Source organism: Solanum stenotomum, chromosome 7 (genome assembly GCF_019186545.1).
Source record: "Solanum stenotomum isolate F172 chromosome 7, ASM1918654v1, whole genome shotgun sequence".
Taxonomy (NCBI): domain Eukaryota; kingdom Viridiplantae; phylum Streptophyta; class Magnoliopsida; order Solanales; family Solanaceae; genus Solanum; species Solanum stenotomum.
In genome coordinates, this window is record NC_064288.1 from 52,278,443 (window position 1) to 52,298,561 (window position 20,119).

The 20,119-nt window shown below is 30.4% G+C and overlaps 3 protein-coding genes across 3 annotated transcripts in view; all 3 read left to right on the plus strand.

Annotated features, from left to right (window-relative positions):
• Positions 1–1,678, plus strand: part of LOC125870020 (phenylalanine ammonia-lyase-like) — an 11,058-nt gene extending 9,380 nt beyond the window's left edge. Inside the window, exon 2 of the mRNA XM_049550390.1 lies at positions 1,653–1,678. Within this exon, the coding sequence (XP_049406347.1) occupies positions 1,653–1,678 (26 nt within the window). The remainder of the gene's footprint in view (positions 1–1,652) is intronic.
• The window catches only part of LOC125871462 (phenylalanine ammonia-lyase), a 42,985-nt gene that overhangs the window by 15,172 nt on the left and 7,694 nt on the right, over positions 1–20,119 (plus strand). The gene's annotated exons all lie outside the window — the stretch shown is intronic.
• LOC125870022 (phenylalanine ammonia-lyase-like) lies at positions 10,865–13,464 on the plus strand. Its single transcript, XM_049550391.1, has 3 exons — positions 10,865–10,996; positions 12,652–13,239; positions 13,326–13,464. The coding sequence occupies exons 1-2, from the start codon at positions 10,865–10,867 to the stop codon at positions 13,234–13,236; spliced, it is 717 nt and encodes a 238-aa protein (XP_049406348.1). The 3' UTR covers positions 13,237–13,239; positions 13,326–13,464.

Here is a 20,119-nt window from a genome sequence, read left to right on the forward strand (position 1 = left end):
TATTTCACCAATCTTATATAGAAAAGATTATACAGCTAAAATAAAATTTGTAATAGACTATGAAACTTTCGACTATAAATTAAAGAAACGTTTAAAGGATTTAACAACCTTTTCATTATTGACCTTGAATTCAAAGTCCATGTAAAGAAAAAAAATTAGTCAAGCAACCACACTATCTATTGGAATCAACATTTTAACACCTTTTCCCCTCCTATTTCCATGAATTTCACAAGAAATATGAAGGAAAATGAAGTTAAATTAATACTCATATTATGTCTACAGTTCATGCATTTACAAATGAGTGATGACAACCTACTTTTTATAAAATTAAAAATAGAAACATTGTTGATATACCATTCACTTCACCAAACACATCAGAATTTGTCTTTATTCCAAGAAAATAAATAAGAGCAAACTTCAATTATTTAAGAAGAAACTAAAGTTATTCCCCAAAATTATGATCTAGCTATAGTAGAAATTAATCCAGGTAGACGTAGGATATTTATCTAGATTTTATCTGAATTAAGTATATAATAAGTTCAATAGTAGAAACCTTATATTTTGATCCATGTATTGTCATACGAAGGAAAATATTTTCATTTTCACTGAGAAAATCATTATCTTACATAGCATAACTCATTATAATTCATAACCTAATCCAACATATACAATTTTATTTCAAGCACATTTTGCTTATATAGTATTATACTACAAATTAATCCAAAATTAAATTTAAAAAGCCACTAGGATAATATGACTAAGTGAGTTGAGGTGGTTGAGAATAATGTCATTAACTCTAACAACTTCTATCCAAACACTATTTATATTTCCTTTAATTTACTAAATAATATTAGTAGTTATCATTGACGTATAAATTTCGTTGCTAAATAAAAGAAAAATCGTTGATAATTTTATTTAGCGATAACTTGCATTGCTTTTTTTCTCTCTTTTTATAGTAATCTTTTCTTCATATTTGTTTTTCAGATGCAAAAGGAAAATATAAAACTTTTTTGAAAATAAAATGATTGTAGTACTTATTTAATGAGTAATTTTATGTCTAAATGAAATGCAAATGATTATACAACTTGCTAAAGCTGAGGTATGGACTTCATCATCCTCCACTTATGGCCCTATATCGAGGAAATCTATATATGGTTCGTATTTATTTAAAAGTTTTTAGTTCGAGCCTTTCAAGTTGAGTTTTTTAAAATTAGAAATATTATGTTTAGAATTAGATTTTTGTAATATACGAATTTAAATTCAATCTTAATTTTAATACTAATATAGAACATCAAAAAAAAAAAAAAAACGAAATAAAGAATGAAGATCCATATAGATTTCTTTCATATATTTTGTCACAAACTAAGTAATTAGTAGTTTGACTTTGATTCATAAAAATAAAATCATTTTTAATTAGAATGGAAAAATAAAATCATAACATAATTGGATCACATGTTTCTAATTATGTCGGATAAAAATTTATTTTCCCCTCCAATTTTTTTTTTTTTTGTTGTATTAGAAGATAATCCTAGTATTAGGTACTACACAACCTTTTTTATTAGCAAAGCATCTCAAAGTTTTTCATATATTTATATACGTATCCAACATATAAATGTAGTAGATGTTGACACATTGTATTATGTATATAACAGGGGTGGCTCTAAGGCTTGGCCAGTGAGGCATATTGCCTTAGGCCTCAAAAATTTGAAGGCTCCAAATTTGTTTAAATTATTATTATTAATTTTATTATATATTAATATAATCTATATAAATAAAATTATTATGGTATATTTTTTATTTTATTTCTTTGAGAGTATTTTTTATCAAGAAGTTCATAAATTCTCATAATCTTTTCACTCATTATTTGATATATTTGTTTTAACTTCAAATTTTAAATTATATCCTTTTTATATTAGAACTAAGTTATATATATTGATAACATAAGGATTTTTTTTCAATCTTTTTCTTAAACTACGTGAACACAAAAATATTCATGCACAAGTTTCTTTTTCGTTTTAATTTAATATATTATATGAAAATTTTATAATTTGTTTTAGATATTATCCAATGAGTGCTACTTAATGGAATGAATTATATCATTTGAAGAGAAATATATTATTTAAATTGATCAGAAATTTGGATATTTTTGTTACTATCCATGCTCAAAACTTCAACTATTAAGTTGTTAGTGAGAAACTTACAAGATAACAAAAAATACAAGATTACAATTGAAAATACAATGAAGAAATAAAATATCTTCAGGCTGAGGCGCAGATATCTCGCTCTCTTTAAAGAGATTCAAGCCCACTGCAGCAAATGTTTTTCACCGGTCCAGCACTAGTCCTTCTTGACTTGTCCCCTCCAGGATACAACAACCCATTCACAAAGTATAATTCAACAACTCTGGACAAAAGTTGAGTCCAAAGCTCCACAAAAAGAACACCTCCCTTCAACTAATAAGAACTCTCTTTTTTGACTAACTTTTTCCTCTCTATCTTCTCTTATGTTTTTTCAACCAAATGAAGACCATCACTATTTATACTATAAGAAGTCTTCCTAACAATGAATAGGAAGATAATGGGATATTAAATAGTGAAGATAATGACCTTAGGAGTTACATAGATTACAAATGATAATGGGGAATAAAGAGTGAAATAAAGTAGGCAACTAAAGGCCACCAACGTGCAAAGCAACTTAACGGACAAAAGGAAGATGCTGCACAAAAATCATAACTTTCAACGTTCCCTACTACATTTATCACTAATGAAGAATGGCAATAAAGCCTAACAATAATAGGCATTACATAACCACTGACACCACTAACAAAGGCAGCACCAAATGAAAAAATTAGGCGACCTTAAGATATAATATGATGAGCTATTATAATAATTATTAAAATGCTCTCAATAACCAACAATCCCCCACTTATTTGAATATTAGAAAAGAGAGTATATCAGTTGAAGAAAGATTACTATGCATAATGAAGGTGTGCTCTGCATTGAACCTAGTAACTTTTACTTTAGAGTTGTAGTGGTCTCAGACTCAAACTATGACCGCTTAAGGGAAATAAAATATTACTGCTCACCCATAATAATCAAGGTGTTGACATGAGCTTTAAAGCCAACACGTTATGGCCATGTGCTATCCCGGTTTCATGAGTGCCTTTGAGAATAAGCCAAATTCTCATAAGAAGCGACCTAATTCCACACTCACATAGGTGAAATCTGTCGAGAGTGCTCCTATAAGTTTAACACTCCACCCATACGGGCTACAGATATTCATTAAGAGTTTTATCAACTCAACCTTCACAAATCACTACAGGAACCAATGCACTCACATCATAGGGAGGGAATAAAAAGATAATGCATTTTTCACAACAAGACATCATATGATTAGTTTTTCCCTTTGAACCTGGTTATAGGATCTCTAGTCCCCAGGTTGGGTTTCCTCATATATGACTCAAGGATTTATAGGCTTCAATCCCATCGCCCTCGATGTGCTCCAGACCTTTTCTCTTGTTAAGGCCTTAGTAAGAGTATCTGCAAGATTATCACAAGATTTGACATAATCAACATTAATGGTATCATTTGTCAAATACGATCTTACATTACTGTGTTTCCAATTGCAGCGGTGCTATCACAATGAATTAAAATAAGAGGAATTGATTTTTCAAAATAAGGTATTTGAAACAATAAATCTCTTAACCAATTCGCTTTCGCACTTGCTGAAGCTAAAACAATTAGTTCAACCTCCATGGTAGAATTAACAATTATAGTTTGCTTTTTTGATCTCCAACAAATAGCACCACCACCCAAAGTAAAAACATAACCAGTGGTAGAATATGAATCACCTGATAAGATGTTCCACTCTGCATCACAAAAGCCTTCAAGTACAACAAGATATTTTTTATAGAACAAACCACAATTTTTTGTTCCAATTAAATAAGTCACAACTCTTGTCTAGTATGTCAATGTTCATTACCTGGCTTGCTTGTAAACCTGCCAAGTACTCCTACTGCATATGCAATATCAGGCCTAGTGCAATCAGTCACATATCTCAAACTTCCGATTATGCTAGCATATTCCTTCTGATTTATTACATCATTTTAATTTTCAATAGGAAATAACTGAACACTTGAATCAAAAGGAGTAGCAACATGCTTGCAATAGAGAAAATTATATTTTTTCAAAATTTTCTCGACATAATGTGACTGGTCAAGGAAAATTCCGTCACATGTTCTTGTTATTTTTATTCCAAGAATAAAATATGCCTCACCAAGATCTTTCATATCAAAATGGCTTCTAAGAACATTTTTAGCTTCATCAATAACATTCATATTAGAGCCAAAGATCAATAAATCATCAACATATAGGCAAATAATCACATGTGAATTATTCCAAGACTTATGATATATGCACATATCACACTCATTTGTTTTAAAACCATTTTCAATCATGCAGGAATCAAACTTTTCATGCCATTGCTTAGGTGCCTGTTTCAAGCCATATAGGGATTTAGTAAGTTTACACACTTTGCTTTCTTGGCCTGCTTCAACAAAAGACTCGGGTTGTTCCTTATAAATTTCCTCATTTAGGTCTCCATTTAAAAAAACAGTTTTTACATCTATTTGATGAATTTGCAAGTAAAAAATTGCAGTCATAACAATCAAAAGTCTTATGGATGTAATTCTTGTTACCGGTGAAAAAGTCAAAAAAAAAATTCTAGACCTTCTAGTTGTTTAAAACCTTTTGCAACTACTCTAGCCTTGTATTTCTAGCCTTGTATTTATCAATAGATCCATTCGGTTTTAACTTTTTCTTAAGACCCATTTGCAACCAGTAGTTTTACAATCCGGTGGTAAATCAACTAACTTTCAAGTTTTAATAGAAATTAGAGATTCCATTTCATCATTTACAGCCTCTTTCCAAAAAATAGAATCATGTGAAGATAACGTTTCTTTCAAAGTGAGAGGGTCATCTCTAACATTAAACACATAAAAATCTGGACCAAAATCTTTTTCTACTCTAGCTCTTTTACTTCTTCTTAACTCAAAATCATCAATTTCTTTATTTTTCAAAATAGAAGTAGAAGAACTAGGTAGTGACAAAATATTTTGTTCAATCCTTTGACCCCCACTATTTTTAGAATCAAATGGAAATTTATTTTCATGAAAATTAACATCACCGGATTCTATTATAATATTATCTTCAAGATTAAAAAATGTATAGGCTGTACTATTTGAAGCATAACCAAGAAAAGCACAAGTAGTAACTTTCTTACCCAACTTTTTAATTTTGGGATCCATTAGCCTCACAAAGGTTAGACAACCCCAAACTCTTAGATATCCCAAACTTGGCTTGTAACCCTTCCACAATTCAAAAGGTGTCAATTTAGACTTTTTATGAGGCACACGATTCAACACATAACAAGCAGTTAAAATAGCTTCACCCCAAAAATTTAAAGGTGCATGTGACTCAATAAGCAAGACATTTGTCAAATCAACCAAAGTTCTATTTTTCCTTTCCGTTACTCCATTAGAAGAAGGAGAAGAAGGAGGAGTAGTTTCATGAATTATTCTTAATGATCTAACAAAAGAATTAAACTAATTTGACTCATATTCACGATCTCTATCACTTCTAATTCTTTTTATTTTTCTACCAAACTGATTTTCAACCTCATGGAGATAAGTTTTAAAATTTTCAAAAGCTTCACTTTTATTTTTCATCAAGTAAGCATATGTAAACTTAGAAAAAATAACAATGAAAGTGATAAAATATCTATTACCTCCACGAGTTAAAATTCCACCAAGTTCACAAATATCAGTATGAACTAATTCTAACAAATCAGTTTTTCTTTCAACTTGAAAATGAGGCATTTTAGTGATTTTGACTTTACTACAAGCCTCATACATTTCAAAATTCTTTTTAATCATTGGGATTAATCCTAAACTACTCATGATTCCAACATAACGATCATTAATATGACACAAACGAGCATGCCAAAAGTTAGTAGAAGAAAGCATATAACTAGAAGTAGAAGCTTTATTCACTTCTACATTCAATTTGAACATCCCATCACAAGCATACCCCTTTCCCACAAAAATATCATTCTTCACAATCACATATTGATCAGATTCAATAATCTATTTAAAGCCTACTTTATTAAGAAGAAAATTAGATATCAATTTTTTCTCATGGAAGGAGTATAGAGTACATCTTTCAAAGTTAATACCCTTCCAGAAGTAAAACACAATTCGGCATCTCCCGTTTCAAGCACTTGATTTTTGTGAGAATCACCAAGCATGATGGTTTTGGGCTCCTCAAAATGAGTATATTTTTTAAACCAGTCTTTGTCATAACAAACATGATGGTTTTCACCAAAATCAGCCCACCATCCATCAACACTCTCAACCATATTATTTATGTCGGTAATCACCGCCACAAAAGGTTGTTCGGTAACGTTTGCTTGAGGGTTAGGACCACGTTTCCGGAATTTGCAAAATCGAGCAATATGCCCACTCTTGCCATAAACAAAGCACGTTCCCTTATATTAAACTTGTTGGTTTTGTGCTTGGTTATTTTCACCATTATTTTTCTTGGGAGGTCTACCATTATTTTTCTTAAATATTTCTTCTTAGGCTTCAAAGAAGTATTTTTGTGAGTTTCAGAAGTAGCATTATTTGAAGAAATTAAATTTACCTTCGTTGTGATATTGCGCTCTTCTTTTTGTAAAAGTGCATCTTGGCCCCTTGCGTTTTCACCATCGTACTTTTCCACTTTCTCATGAAGAGAAATAAGTTCATCATCATCCATGGAGGTGTCATCAACTTTGTTAGGATTCTTCTCAGTTAACACATAAGAAACATTGAGAAAACTTAAGTAGAAAAGTACTTTACCCTTTTATCTTTTGAAATGGTTACCATTGAACCGAAATGGCTTGTTAAGGTCTCCCATCTTGACATTCGCGATTTTCTCAATTGTAGTCATCCTAAAATCTCCTTAAAATTGTTAGTGAAAAACTTATAAGATAACAAAAAATACAAGATTGCAATTGAAAATACAATGAAGAAATAAAATTTCTTCAGGCTGAGGCGCGGATATCTCGCTCTCTTTAAGGAGATTCAAGTCCACTGCAACAAATGTTTTTCACCGGTCCAGCAGTAGTCCTTCTTGACTTGTCCCCTCTAGGATACAACAGTCTATTCACAAAGTATAACTCAACAACTCTAGACAAGAGTTGAGTCCAAAGCTTCACAAAAAGAACACCTCCCTTCAACTAATAAGAACTCTCTTTTTTGACTAACTTTTTCGTCTCTATCTTTACTTATGTTTTTTCAACCAAATAAAGACCATTACTATTTATACTACAAGAAGTCTTCCTAGCAATTAATAGGAAGATAATGGAATAGTAAATAGTGAAGATAATGGTTTTAGGAGTTACATAGGTTACAAATGATAATGGGGAATAAAGCGTGAAATAAAGTAGGCAACTAAAGGCCACCAACGTGCAAAGCAACTTAACGGACAAAAGGAAGATGCTGCACAAAGATCATAACTTCCAATTATCACTAATGAAGAATGACAATAAAGCCTAACAATAATAGGCATTACATAACCATTGACAAAGGCAGCACCAAATGAAAAAATTGAGCGACAATAAGATATAATATGATGAACTTTTATAATATAATAATAATATTAAAATGCTCTCAATAACCAACAGTTATGTATGTTCTTTTCTTTTTCTTATTTGTGATGATAGCCAAATTAAAATTTTTATTTGAGTTTTGAAGTTTAACATCGATAATCCATCACTTTTATTTTTTGTACTCTTCTTCATTTCTTTTTTTGTGTGAAATTTGATATTTTTTGACTTAAATGATTAATCTATTGGGTAGAAAATAAATTTTCTTGTTAGTGTATAAATTTTATAAAATAAATTTAAGGGCCTCTTAATATGATTTTGCCTTAGGCCACAAGATTTGTTGAATCGCCCCTGGTATATAATATTGAAATTATTTGTTATATATATATATATATATATATATTATAATATATGTTAAATATTTGCTTCTGCATATATTTGTTATTTTATATCTGTAACATCTCTCAAATTGAAAGAACTAGAAAAAGTGATTTTTGGAAATAATAAAAATCTGGAAAATTGGTCAAGTTAAGTTAAGTTTGAGTTTTTGGTCAACTTCAAACAACCATAACTCCTATCTCAGAATGAGTTAGGTGTGTTTCCAGATATCGTAGGAAAGATCTTGGAATAATCTTTCCAACGACGCTGAGTTTGCGCGATTCCAAGTTCGTATGATTGAGTTATGCCCATAGGAAGTTGAGTTGTTCAAATAAGGAAAGTCCAATCCGGATTTTAGAAGGGCATTATGGTCTTTTCATCATCCAATTAAGTTAATTCGTTTTTAGCAATTAAATTGGGTTCTAAACTGAATTGGTTCAGTTTAGACAATTGGAATTTTATGCTAGGGTTTTTGGAGAAAGAACGCAGGAGGAGAAAAGAGGAGAAAGAGCAAAGTTCGTCGTTCTTGAAGGTTTAGCTTGTGGATTTCGACAAGGGTTGATCCCTAAAGAGGTATGTGAGTCTTTCATAGCGTTGGGTTCGTTCACCCACGCGCCAATCATGTTATTTCAGCGACATTTGTTCTAGAAAATTGAAAGTTGATGAATCTTGAATGGTGTTCTTGAAATTGGCCTTCGTTCTTGAGTTAGGTTGAGATTGAGCAGTTCCTTGAGGTTAAAATGTTGTTTCCTTTAGTTGTTTGAGTTAGATTCTTGTGTATACATATTGGGTATCTGAATCTAAAGGGAATCTGAGAAAAAGAACAAAGTTTAGGTAAATTGGGACTGAAAACGAAAGAAGGAAAAAGTCGGGCAAATCTGGGTAGTGGGGCCGCGTCGCGGACCTGCCTCCTCAGATTTGAGAAAAATCTCTTTGCGTCGCAGAGCGGTCATAGACCGTTTTGCCTCAAAAAGTATTTTCGCGATCAAAATTTAAATACATCTCTGCGTCGCAGACCTACCCTCAGACAACGATTTTTTTTTTTTTATCATTTCTCATCTTTAGCTATCTAAAATCATTCCTAAACATCATGAGATCTTTCCTATTACAAATCACAACCTGGAATCCATAATTCAATTCAAGGAAAGTTAAGAGTCAAGTCAAGAGAAGTTCATAAAGTTTTCCAAAAGCTTTTTACAAATGTTTTAACTTTGCTTTAAGACTTGAGTTTTGAGTTAAGTAAAGAGTAAAGTTTGAAGTTTATTTCTTCAAAAGAGTATATCGGGAATATGTATTCCCAAAGAGTAAATGTTTTCACATTTAAACAAGAAAGGAAACTGAGATTTCCTAAAGAGCCTTTGAGCTAGTTTTCAGTAAAGAGTAAAAGTAAAGTTCATTCTTCAAAGATTATACGGGAACTAAGTATTCCCAAGAGTTAAAAATGTTTTCACATTTGAGCAAGAAAGGAAACTGAGATTTCCAAGAGAGCTTTTAAGCTAATTTTTTGAGTAATTATCTCAAATCAAAGAAAGAGTTTTGTTTTTTACAAACATATGAGCTAAGTATATTTTGGGAGTAGTATTAACACCGATATGGGGACGAGTTTGAGTTCAGATAACTCACGTCTCCATAAACCATGTAGTCATCATGGGTAGTAAATGATCATACTTTTTAGATGACTCCTTAAGATGCTTTTATCATAGACTAGTGGATCCACTTAGTTAAGCGTTCTATATGATGACAAAGTATAGGACAGTTCTGACAGCGTGGGCAAGACGTTGTATCACCACTTAGGCTCATAGTGGTGGTTGTCGGTTAGAGAATCTCTCACAGAAACTATATTACTTTATTATATGAGTAAAGTTGAGTTTGTTATTGCATTTTATTTAACAAACTAAGTTGTTTTCTACTGTTTTAAAGTCTTTCTATATATTGCATGTGTTTTATTGCTTTATATTGAGTTAAGTTATTCAGGAGTTGAGTAAAGCCAAGGTAAGTGCTTCTTTTAGATTTTTTTCAAGCTTAAGTTATGTTTAACATTCCAACTCGCATACTCGTACATTCAATGTACTGATGCCAGTTTGCCTGCATCTTATTATGATGCAGACGTAGGTAACCAAGATCATCATCCAGCGCCACGTTGGATCAAGTTGAGCACTCAAAGTTTGTTGGTGGGCCTCATAGCTTTCCGGAAGATCCTTTTTATTGCTTTCAGTATTTTAATTCATTAGGATGTCGTGGGTCTTGTCCCGACGTCCATCTCAGTTGTTTAGAGGCTTCATAGACAGAGTTAGTAATGTTAGGTCACGTGTCTTTACTTTTCCTTTTCAGTTAAGTTGAGACTTGAGTTTCCATTTTGGCCAAGTTGAATGTTGACTTATAATACATTATAAGTTATATTTTGAGCAGTTTAGTTTACTTGTTTTAAAAGTATTTATCTTTAGTAAAGTCTTCCGCTGAGTAAGTAAGTTAGGCCATGGGTTCGCTTGGGGCCAACAATGATTCTTGAGTGCCGGTCACGTCCAGGGTGTAGGCTCGAGGCGTGACAATATCCCTTGTGAAAAATATTTTACGTATTGTTCGCATTTGATGTTTACACTGAATCAAATAATTTTAATATAATAACTAAAACTTGAAACTTAACTTACAACTACATATTGTTTAACATATTTCAATGACAAATATATGTATTCAACATCAAAATATGTCGAAATATAATAAGTAAACTCACAAAGAATACGTTTGTTAGATACGTGTATAGGTACCTATTATTTCTTTTAATTATTGTTAGGATTTGAAGTTTTGATGATACTCACAAACATGTAATCTTGTCCCGTATCTGATGCTAATAATTGAAGTCAAATGTGGAATAGTTGTAAAAGTTGTTTTCTCTGACACAATTGGTGAGCACCAGCAACGAGCTAGGAAAACGTACTCAGCTAATCAGAGAGCACTAGATTGTTTTGTTTCAAGGGTAATATATCTCTCTTGATGTGAAACAACCTAGTTAGGGATTCAAAGCATTTTTACAGAAAGCAAATTTTTGTCTTTGAGAACTCAAGCTTTCAAGAATAACAAGGGACCTGATAGAGCTATCAAGAGTGTCTTTTAGTTGTCCATTTTAAAGTTGTGTTGTGAGTCTTAACATTGTAAGATCTAATCCTAGGATATAAAGGAACTTTTATTGTTTTCTCAATCAGTGGTCAAATGATAAACATAGCTAGAGTTAGTTGTGTGAAGTATTGTTGAAGTCTATGTTGACTAGAGTTAGTTGTGTGAAGTATTGTTGAAGTCTATGTTGACTAGAGTTAGCTAACATAGTGGACAATAGAGGTATTGCTTTGGCTCTTCTTGTACTTCCTCCATTTCACAAAGAATGGTCTAGTTTGACTTGACACAGAGTTTAAGAAAATAAATAATACTTTGGAATCTTGTGGTCATAAATTAAAGTTATGTCAAATATACAAAATTGTCCTTTAATCTTGTGGTCTTAAACATGCCACGTGAAAAGTTGAAACTAAAATATTACCAAAAAAAGAAAGAGAACATTCTTTTTTAAACAAACTAAAAAGGAAAGGATGTCATTCTTTTTGAAGCAGAGGGAGTAATAGAGTTATTACAGGTTTGTAAGATCAAGAGCTTGATCTATGTGTGTGTGGAGTCATTATTCACTTGTTGCTTGAAATAGTGAAAACAGTTGAAAAATCTTGTGAGACATGTCGTGGTTTTTCTCCCTTGAGCAAGAAGGTTTTCACGTAAAATTTTTTGTGTCTTTACTTTACTCGCATTCCTAAGATAATATCAACCGGTCCCTTATAGCACGGTGGACTAGTACACGTAACAACGAAGAACAATCCGCTCATACAACCAAAAGTTTGACAACTAACAAAGACTAAATTCGGATCACACTCTGCTGGGCCCATTTGGGGGTGGTGCTCCCAACAGGATTTTCTCCATACTCAGGGCTCTAACCCGAGACCTCTGATTAAGAATGAAACACTCCCACCCGTGCACAACAACCCATGTTGATAACATTATCCTTGTCAACTATTGAAACAAAAATGGTGGACTTTTTCAACAAAGTAGTTGTGTTTCATAAAAAAACGCAACAACTATTTAGAAAAAAAATAAAAATTAATAGTATAACAGGACTTTAGGGAAAAAACAAAAATAAGTTTAAGTTTGACTATGAAAAATAGAAGATTGACTGTCAGGTCCTCCGCCAGCCATTCAAAACCAATATATAATAATGGGCATATTCATACAAATTTATTAATTTTGATTAATTTGAATTCGTATTAAAAAAATATATTTTAAAAAATAAAAAGCTTTTTACTAAAGACGCTTTATAGTATTAATAATCTGGATTTAAATCGAAAAATTTAATATTTAATTACTAGATCAGAATATCTTTTATTTGTTAACAACAATCACCATTGAAATGACTAAATCATACACATGTATAGGCCATGCATTATAAATATTGATTTGACTCAACAGGATAAAAGAAAAACTCTAGCCTAGCTAGAATGTTTCTTAATTAAATAAGATTTAAAGAAGTGTTTTTAAAACATATATTAATAATAATCATTTATTCATGTGTTTAGTTATTTCTTTTTTAATTCTAAGTTAGATCACCAACGAAAANAGGAGAACTTGAAGAATGCTGTCAAGAACACCGTAAGCCAAGTAGCCAAAAAGACCTTGACAATGGGTGCTAATGGTGAACTTCATCCAGCAAGATTCTGTGAAAAGGAATTGCTACAAGTTGTGGAAAGGGAATACTTGTTTACCTATGTTGATGACCCCTGCAGCTCCACGTACCCTTTGATGCAGAAGCTGAGACAAGTCCTTGTTGATCATGCAATGAAGAATGGTGAAAGTGAGTCGAATGTGAACAGCTCAATCTTCCAAAAGATTGTAGCTTTTGAGGACGAATTGAAGGCTGTGTTACCTAAAGAAGTTGAGAGTGCAAGAGCTGTGCTTGAAAGTGGCAACCCTGTAATTCCTAACAGGATAACAGAATGCAGATCATATCCATTATACAGGTTTGTAAGGAAAGAAGTTGGAACAGAACTATTGACAGGTGAAAAAGTTCGTTCGCCTGGTGAGGAGATTGACAAGGTATTTACAGCATTTTGCAATGGACAAATCATTGATCCATTGTTGGAATGCCTCAAAAGCTGGAATGGTGCTCCTCTTCCAATTTGCTAGATGTTTGTCAAGTTGTTAATTTTTCAAATTCATTTTTTACCTTAAAGTGAATTACTAGATCATAATATGTATGTTGTGAAGTTATATCATTTAATTTTCTTTTGGACAGTATGTAATATTGGCTCAACTAAGGTGCCAAGTTTATCCCATTATGAGAATCAGAATATATAGAATATTCTCTACATGACTTAAAATAAGCTGTTGAAAGATTTCCAAATTATATGTTCATTCGATTCTACTACTTTACTCGTTATAATTCATTTCTTGTGTTTGTGAGACTACTTCATATTTGCTAAGAACAAACAGTTAAATTTCAGGTGGAATGATCAAGGAGATCTTTGTACTTGATTATCATCTCGATCCCTACACTGTCAACTGAACACTTAAATATTTTGAAAGCACCACACTTTAAACATAATATCCTCCGGATAAGCACATTAGAGGATGTAAACTGCTCTTTATAAAGAAATTTTCTATTCTCAAGTATCAAACTCAAAATTTATAACGAAAGCAAAAGTACTAGTAGGTGATTTTTTTTTTGATTCACTGCTCTCTCTGTCCAACAATAATTGTTCACTATTGACTTGGTACACACCCAGTGACGGAGCCAGAAATTTCGCCAAGGGTGTTCAACCTTTAAGTCAATACATTTTTTTTTAGTGTAGTGGGTACACAAAACATTTTTTTTTTTAGCCATGAGTAACCTGCACAAAAATTTCTGTGTTTTTTTGTTTAAAAAGAGATTTGTATTATAAATACAGCTAGTGGGAATCAAACCCCAGACCTCCATGAGGTAGGTGAACGAGTGTGCCTACCACTGGACCATCTGCCTTTGCTTTTTCAAAGAGTGTTCAATTAATAAATATCCACATATTAGACTCTATTTTGCCTATATATCTGATATAATTTTCCGACGACGGGTGTTCATCTGACCACCCTTACTAGGCTGTAGCTCCGCCCCTGTACACACCTTAAGAAACAATAAAGGGTCGATTTTTTAACTATACAACTTAACAACTGTATTTACACCAACATAGCAATACTTTTTTTTTCAATTATATAGCAATACTTTTTTTTTCAAAAGTAGAATTTAAATTTTTTTTAAAAATCCAAATCAGCCATGCTTATCCCGATTCCCATAAATTTCTCCAATAATTTATCTTCCCTAATTTATTCAAATATGCTATATATTATCTCCCATAAATAGAGGTTTCCTACCAAAACAAAATTCCCTTTCTCTGAGTTATCTTATTCATAATTTTTAATTCATAGTTGATATAAATGGTTGTATATAATAGATATCATGAACACTTTTGGATTATGTGTTGTCACATATCCAGAAATATTGATAAAAAATGAACTTATTGGATGATATTCTGCTGTTGATTTGATATGGTAAATAAGCCAAATTCTTGGTGAAATTATGGTAAATAGGCACAAATTTATGGTAAAAATAAAGGATCATAATAATGGTGTATATAGTAAAACAAATGTTTGGAGTATACACCAACCTAAAACAATAAATTGAGAAGTATTAGATGTTAGTATATTAGTTTGGACGCTACAATAATTAACACTCAATTACTGTAAAATTGGTTTACTTTGGTTAGAACTGGTACAAAACTTGGTATAAATGATGATATATATAACAACCAAATGTCATAATGATGATGGTATATTATCTTACATATGAACATACGTATATTAAAATGACTGCAGTAATAAATTATTTGGTGTAATTGGTGGTGTAAAAAACTACAAGTTTGACGATCTATGGTATATAATTAGAACCTCATAAATAAAAATATTGTACATATTTTAGTGTATTTTAAGTATGTGAATTGGTGTAAATAATAATATGAAAAATAGTTCCTACATTTATTAAAGTAACTTGATAAAATCATAAATTTTAAAAATTGGTTTAAGGGTATGTAATCTTTGACTTTTTTTTTTAAGTTTATTAAATGGGTAAAATACTTTGGTATTTCTTTGACTGTTTTTTTTTAAGATCATTAAATGGTTAAAATTTTGGTAAAATACTTTGATATTTCAATAAATGGCTAATGACTACAATCTTGGTTAACACTGAAACCATAAAAAAAAAACACGCTGTTAAAAAAAATAAGATTGATTTACATATGAAAGAAAAAAACACAAAACGGGGTAAACACATTGGTATGTATACCAACCTGCAACTTTGAAAGAAATCCAATCGATCATATAAAGCATTTAGTATAATTTTTCAATAATTATAAAACCCAATTTATACCTAAATTTATACCAAATTCATACATGTACAAACCAAACTCACACTATAAATTTATCACAAAATTTAACCAAAAAAGCAACCAAATAAATGCATAATCACATAATAAAGACAATATCCAACAATGAACTCAAAATCATAAACGCAACTAAAGTACAATCCAAAATAACAAAAGAGATTCAAAACCATAAAACATTCATGAAATTCTGTCTTAAGAAATAACACTTTTTACTCCTTGACCCTCTGATTTGACCGACCACCTTGCTTAGAAGCTTCATCTTCACTAACAGATTCAGTATCAATTTTCATCTTTCCATATTCCCACAGTAATGCTCCAAATCTCAATCGAAGATTTTCAGCATTTACACCCAACATAGATATGTTCATATCTCCACGGTACACATATTCAGCGAAAATACAAGTATACAGACCACAATCCCTACAAATATTACCCAATCAGCATAATTAGTACAATACATAGTATAATCAACCACAAAAAAGACAATTATACTTTTACGTGGAGTCTTTTCCATTGAAAATTGATAAAATTTTTGGTTAGTTGGATTGTGAATCGTGTATGTGAAGAAGATTAAAGGTTAAGAAAAATGAAGAAGAATATGGAAGAGAAGCCCTTTTGACTTCCCAAAATATTTTCATGATTTCTTGAAACTATAACTCCACATTGATAAGTACACCCCTTTCTTGGTAAAAAACCAGCTTTATCAAAAAAGGAATAAACTAATTATGATCTCCAAAAGGTCCACTAAGCCTAAAAAAGGGGGGAAAATAAAAGTAATGAATCGTGTGTATTTGAAACTGTTAAGGAGAGAGAATATTCGATAAATATTAATATCCTAATTATACTCCATATAAAAGGCACGAAATACTAATAGTATGAGAGAGAAAAATCTGTAAAACAAAATTAAAATAAATACAAAAATTAAATGTTTTGTTAGGTATGTAATTTAAAAACTTAGTTTGTAATTAAATATAAGTATATTGATACTTTGTTAATAAAAGTCTTAAGTAGTATATTTTTGTAATTTCCCCAATAAGGAATAATAGGGATAATATTACTTCATTATCCTTTGAATATATTAGATTTAATGCTTTGAGAATTATATTAGATATTGAATAGTATTTAATAGCAAGGATAAAATAAATATGAAAAGGTAAATTATCTCATGATTTTCTAAATTGGACAAGTATTGTTGGACAATTATTTTTAGTATAGTAGACAAGTAAAATGGACGGAAAGAGGAATAGTTGCTTATACTAATGGAGATATAAATAGTCAATAAAATAATTGAAGTACACGTAAATTAACTCGGACCCATAGTCATTAAAACATAATCTTGACCACCCTGCCATGATAGTAGTATCAAGTATGTATTTATTACTCTAAAAAAATAATTCTTGGTAGACTTTATGGTCTCACAGAGGACACGTTTGTCCATCCAATTCACTAGAAAATAGTGTTGTTATTTGTGAATGAATAGTATTTTTTATTCGATGTTTAATATATACAGAGGCGAATCTAAGATTTTTCGAACATGGGTGCACCAAGTAAAATGTATTGAAGTGAGAATTGATCTTTAATCCTCAAGGTCAAAAGCTCAACATCTAACCATGTGGACCATTTAGACTTCTTGTAGTACGGGTGCAAGAATATAATATTATACAAAATCTTAAAAAATATACATATAAAATATCTAATTTTACGAAGAGACCACGGGTGCGGGTGCCTTATTTTTTGGCTGTAAATTCGCCACTGAATATATATATTGAGGTCAATTAATTTTAATTAGGCACGTTGAAATGAAAGAGAATATATGTAGCGTCAATTCTTAAATGATATATTGATTAACCTTAAATGATAGTATATTGATTAATCCTTAATTAATTAAAGATCTCAATATTGAGTCAGCTTTGTGTTTTCTTTTTGGGTAATTTATTCAAATTTTGTAAGTACGTGTAAATATAGTTCTTGAAAAAGTTCTTTCCGGACAATGTTAGATTCAAGTTTAAGATTTGTTTCTATATGCTCAATTTTAAAAATAAAATATTAGATTATAGTTTAACATTCACAATAATTTACATAATTTTAAATTGTGATCCAACGTTTTTCAAAAGAATTGTTAATTTGCTCAAAAAAGATATTTAAATTATAATCAGATAAGTTCATAAGTTATAAAAAAAATAAAAGAATGATCATTTACTAAACAAATGTCCCAAAAAATTATACAACCAAACACTGATGGATGTCGTATTTTTACTAAAGGGTTCGCACAACAAAAATGTTGTGCATGATAATTGAACTTGGATCCTCAAGATAATTTTGAACCTCCTAAAACAATGACTCAACCTATAATTTTGTGTTTTAAGCGATTTAAAATCTAAATATATACATAAAAAAAACTTATATATACAATATAATTTTTCTATTAAGCAGGCTTAAGTGAACACTCTGACAATCCCTTAGATCCTCCTTGCAACTGGAGAAATTTTTTCACGTTTATGTTTGAGCCTTGAAATTTGAAAAACACGAAATAAAAACTGATTTCCTTTTAAATTGACATACATAACAAAAATTTTAATTAATCAAAATAATTTTAAAAAATAAACTTGACCAATCCAATAAAGTGGAAACTCGCTTTCACTTATAGGTGCACACTAAGTATGAATACAATTTGAAGCATAATTTAAATTAATTTTAATGGATCTATATGGGACAAAACCTAACAAAAGTTCACCCACTTGCTTCACAACGAAACTTTCTTCAATTTTTCTCACCTTATTATCTTCAAGCGTCTTTCCTATTCAAAGCCATCAATTTCTATCAACCTTCCTACCCAATTAAAAATGTCAAATGTAAAATATATTATTTAAAAAAAAAAAAAAACAAGAAGAAATGGCAGTAGCATGGAAATCACTTGGTTTGTCCTATATACTAGTTGTTGATTTTGACTCATATTGGATTTTGATGGATTAATATTGACTATGAATAAAGTTATTTCTTTCGTATCGATTAAAGAGTTTAATAAAAACATATTTATTTATAACTTAAAATAAAATTAATTACAGATTTATATAGTATTATTAAATAATATAAAAAAGCTGCAAATTAATTCAATCTTATTTGCGTGAGTTTGTTCAAATTATTAGTCTAATCATTAGTTTGGTCAAATTATCAGTTTCACATCCAAATAAAATTAAGAGAGAAGAATTATGTTAGATTGACAATTATAGTAAAACTGATTAAATTATGATGAATATTTATGATATTAAATACGTTAAAACATGCTTGCTTAGACATTATTTTCTTGAATGGTTGAGGATTGATAAATTTTACATTTAAAAGTGATGAAGTTCGTAAATTAACTATATACTAAAATTCAATAAATTGGTCAAATTCCATTGTGATAAACGACTTTTATCAATCCAATCAGCATATTAGTCAATTACTCATGTAATTTTTTATTTATTTTTTATTTAAACATCTAATATTCATAACCTGTTGGCTCGACCAACCCAAATTTGTGTCGAGTATGTCAATTAAGGAAATGAAATATTTCTCGAAACCTCTAGTTAAAAGTAGATGGATCCCGATTACAAAAATATGATATTAAAATTTTGAGTTTATAGTTTTCAAATTCTAAAAAAACAAGTTACTAATTATAGTTAAATTATTTAGGGAAAAATGCCTGAAATATATCCGAACTTTGATCGAAATTGTTGTAACAATACCGAACTTTGGAAAGGACCTTTTACCCCATACACTATTTAATAGTGTATTTTAAAGGTATATATGTGCCCACGTGGACATTATAAATATTGCATCATTATAAATAGTAATGTGTCCACGTGGGCACATATATACCTTTAAAATCACTATTAAATAGTGCAGAGGGTAAAAAGTCCTCCATAAAATTTGGTATCGTAACAATAATTTCGACCAAAATTGAAGTATTTTTCAAATTCTTTTCCCAATTATTACATAGTAAATTTTTAATATAATACAAAATCTACGCTAAAGTTATTGTAAGCGAATATATAACTCTGCCGTCCTCAAATTTCACCCTACCTATCAAAAATTAATATATATTTTTTTTAAAAAAAATACTTAAGTGATATTTATAGTAATAATAAAATAAAAATAATGGATGCCTTGGACTTTTGCGGACGCGTTCTTTTCTTGTCCTTGCTCAGTCAAACTTATTTAATTGAGAGGGGCAAAATGTAAAAAGTGAAATAAAATCACTCTAATTGACATTATGAAAACAAAGGGGGCTAAAACAGAAAAAACAAAAAGTATTCTGGTTGTTATAGAGTGGATATTCAAAATCCTTCTCTAGATTTGAGAGATCCAAACTTTTACTAATTTGTAAATTAATCCCTTATTTAGTTAGCTATGAGCAATTTAACAACTGATTACAATAATATTCATAGCTAATTTCACTTTTTTATCGTGGATTAATTCTTCTATATTGAAATTTATTCATGCTAAAAGAAATATCAAATTTTAAATTTCTATCTTTCAATTGTGATAATCATTTTCACGTATTGAAATAGTAATACGAATGTAAAAACGCGTCTATCAAACAATAAACTATAGGA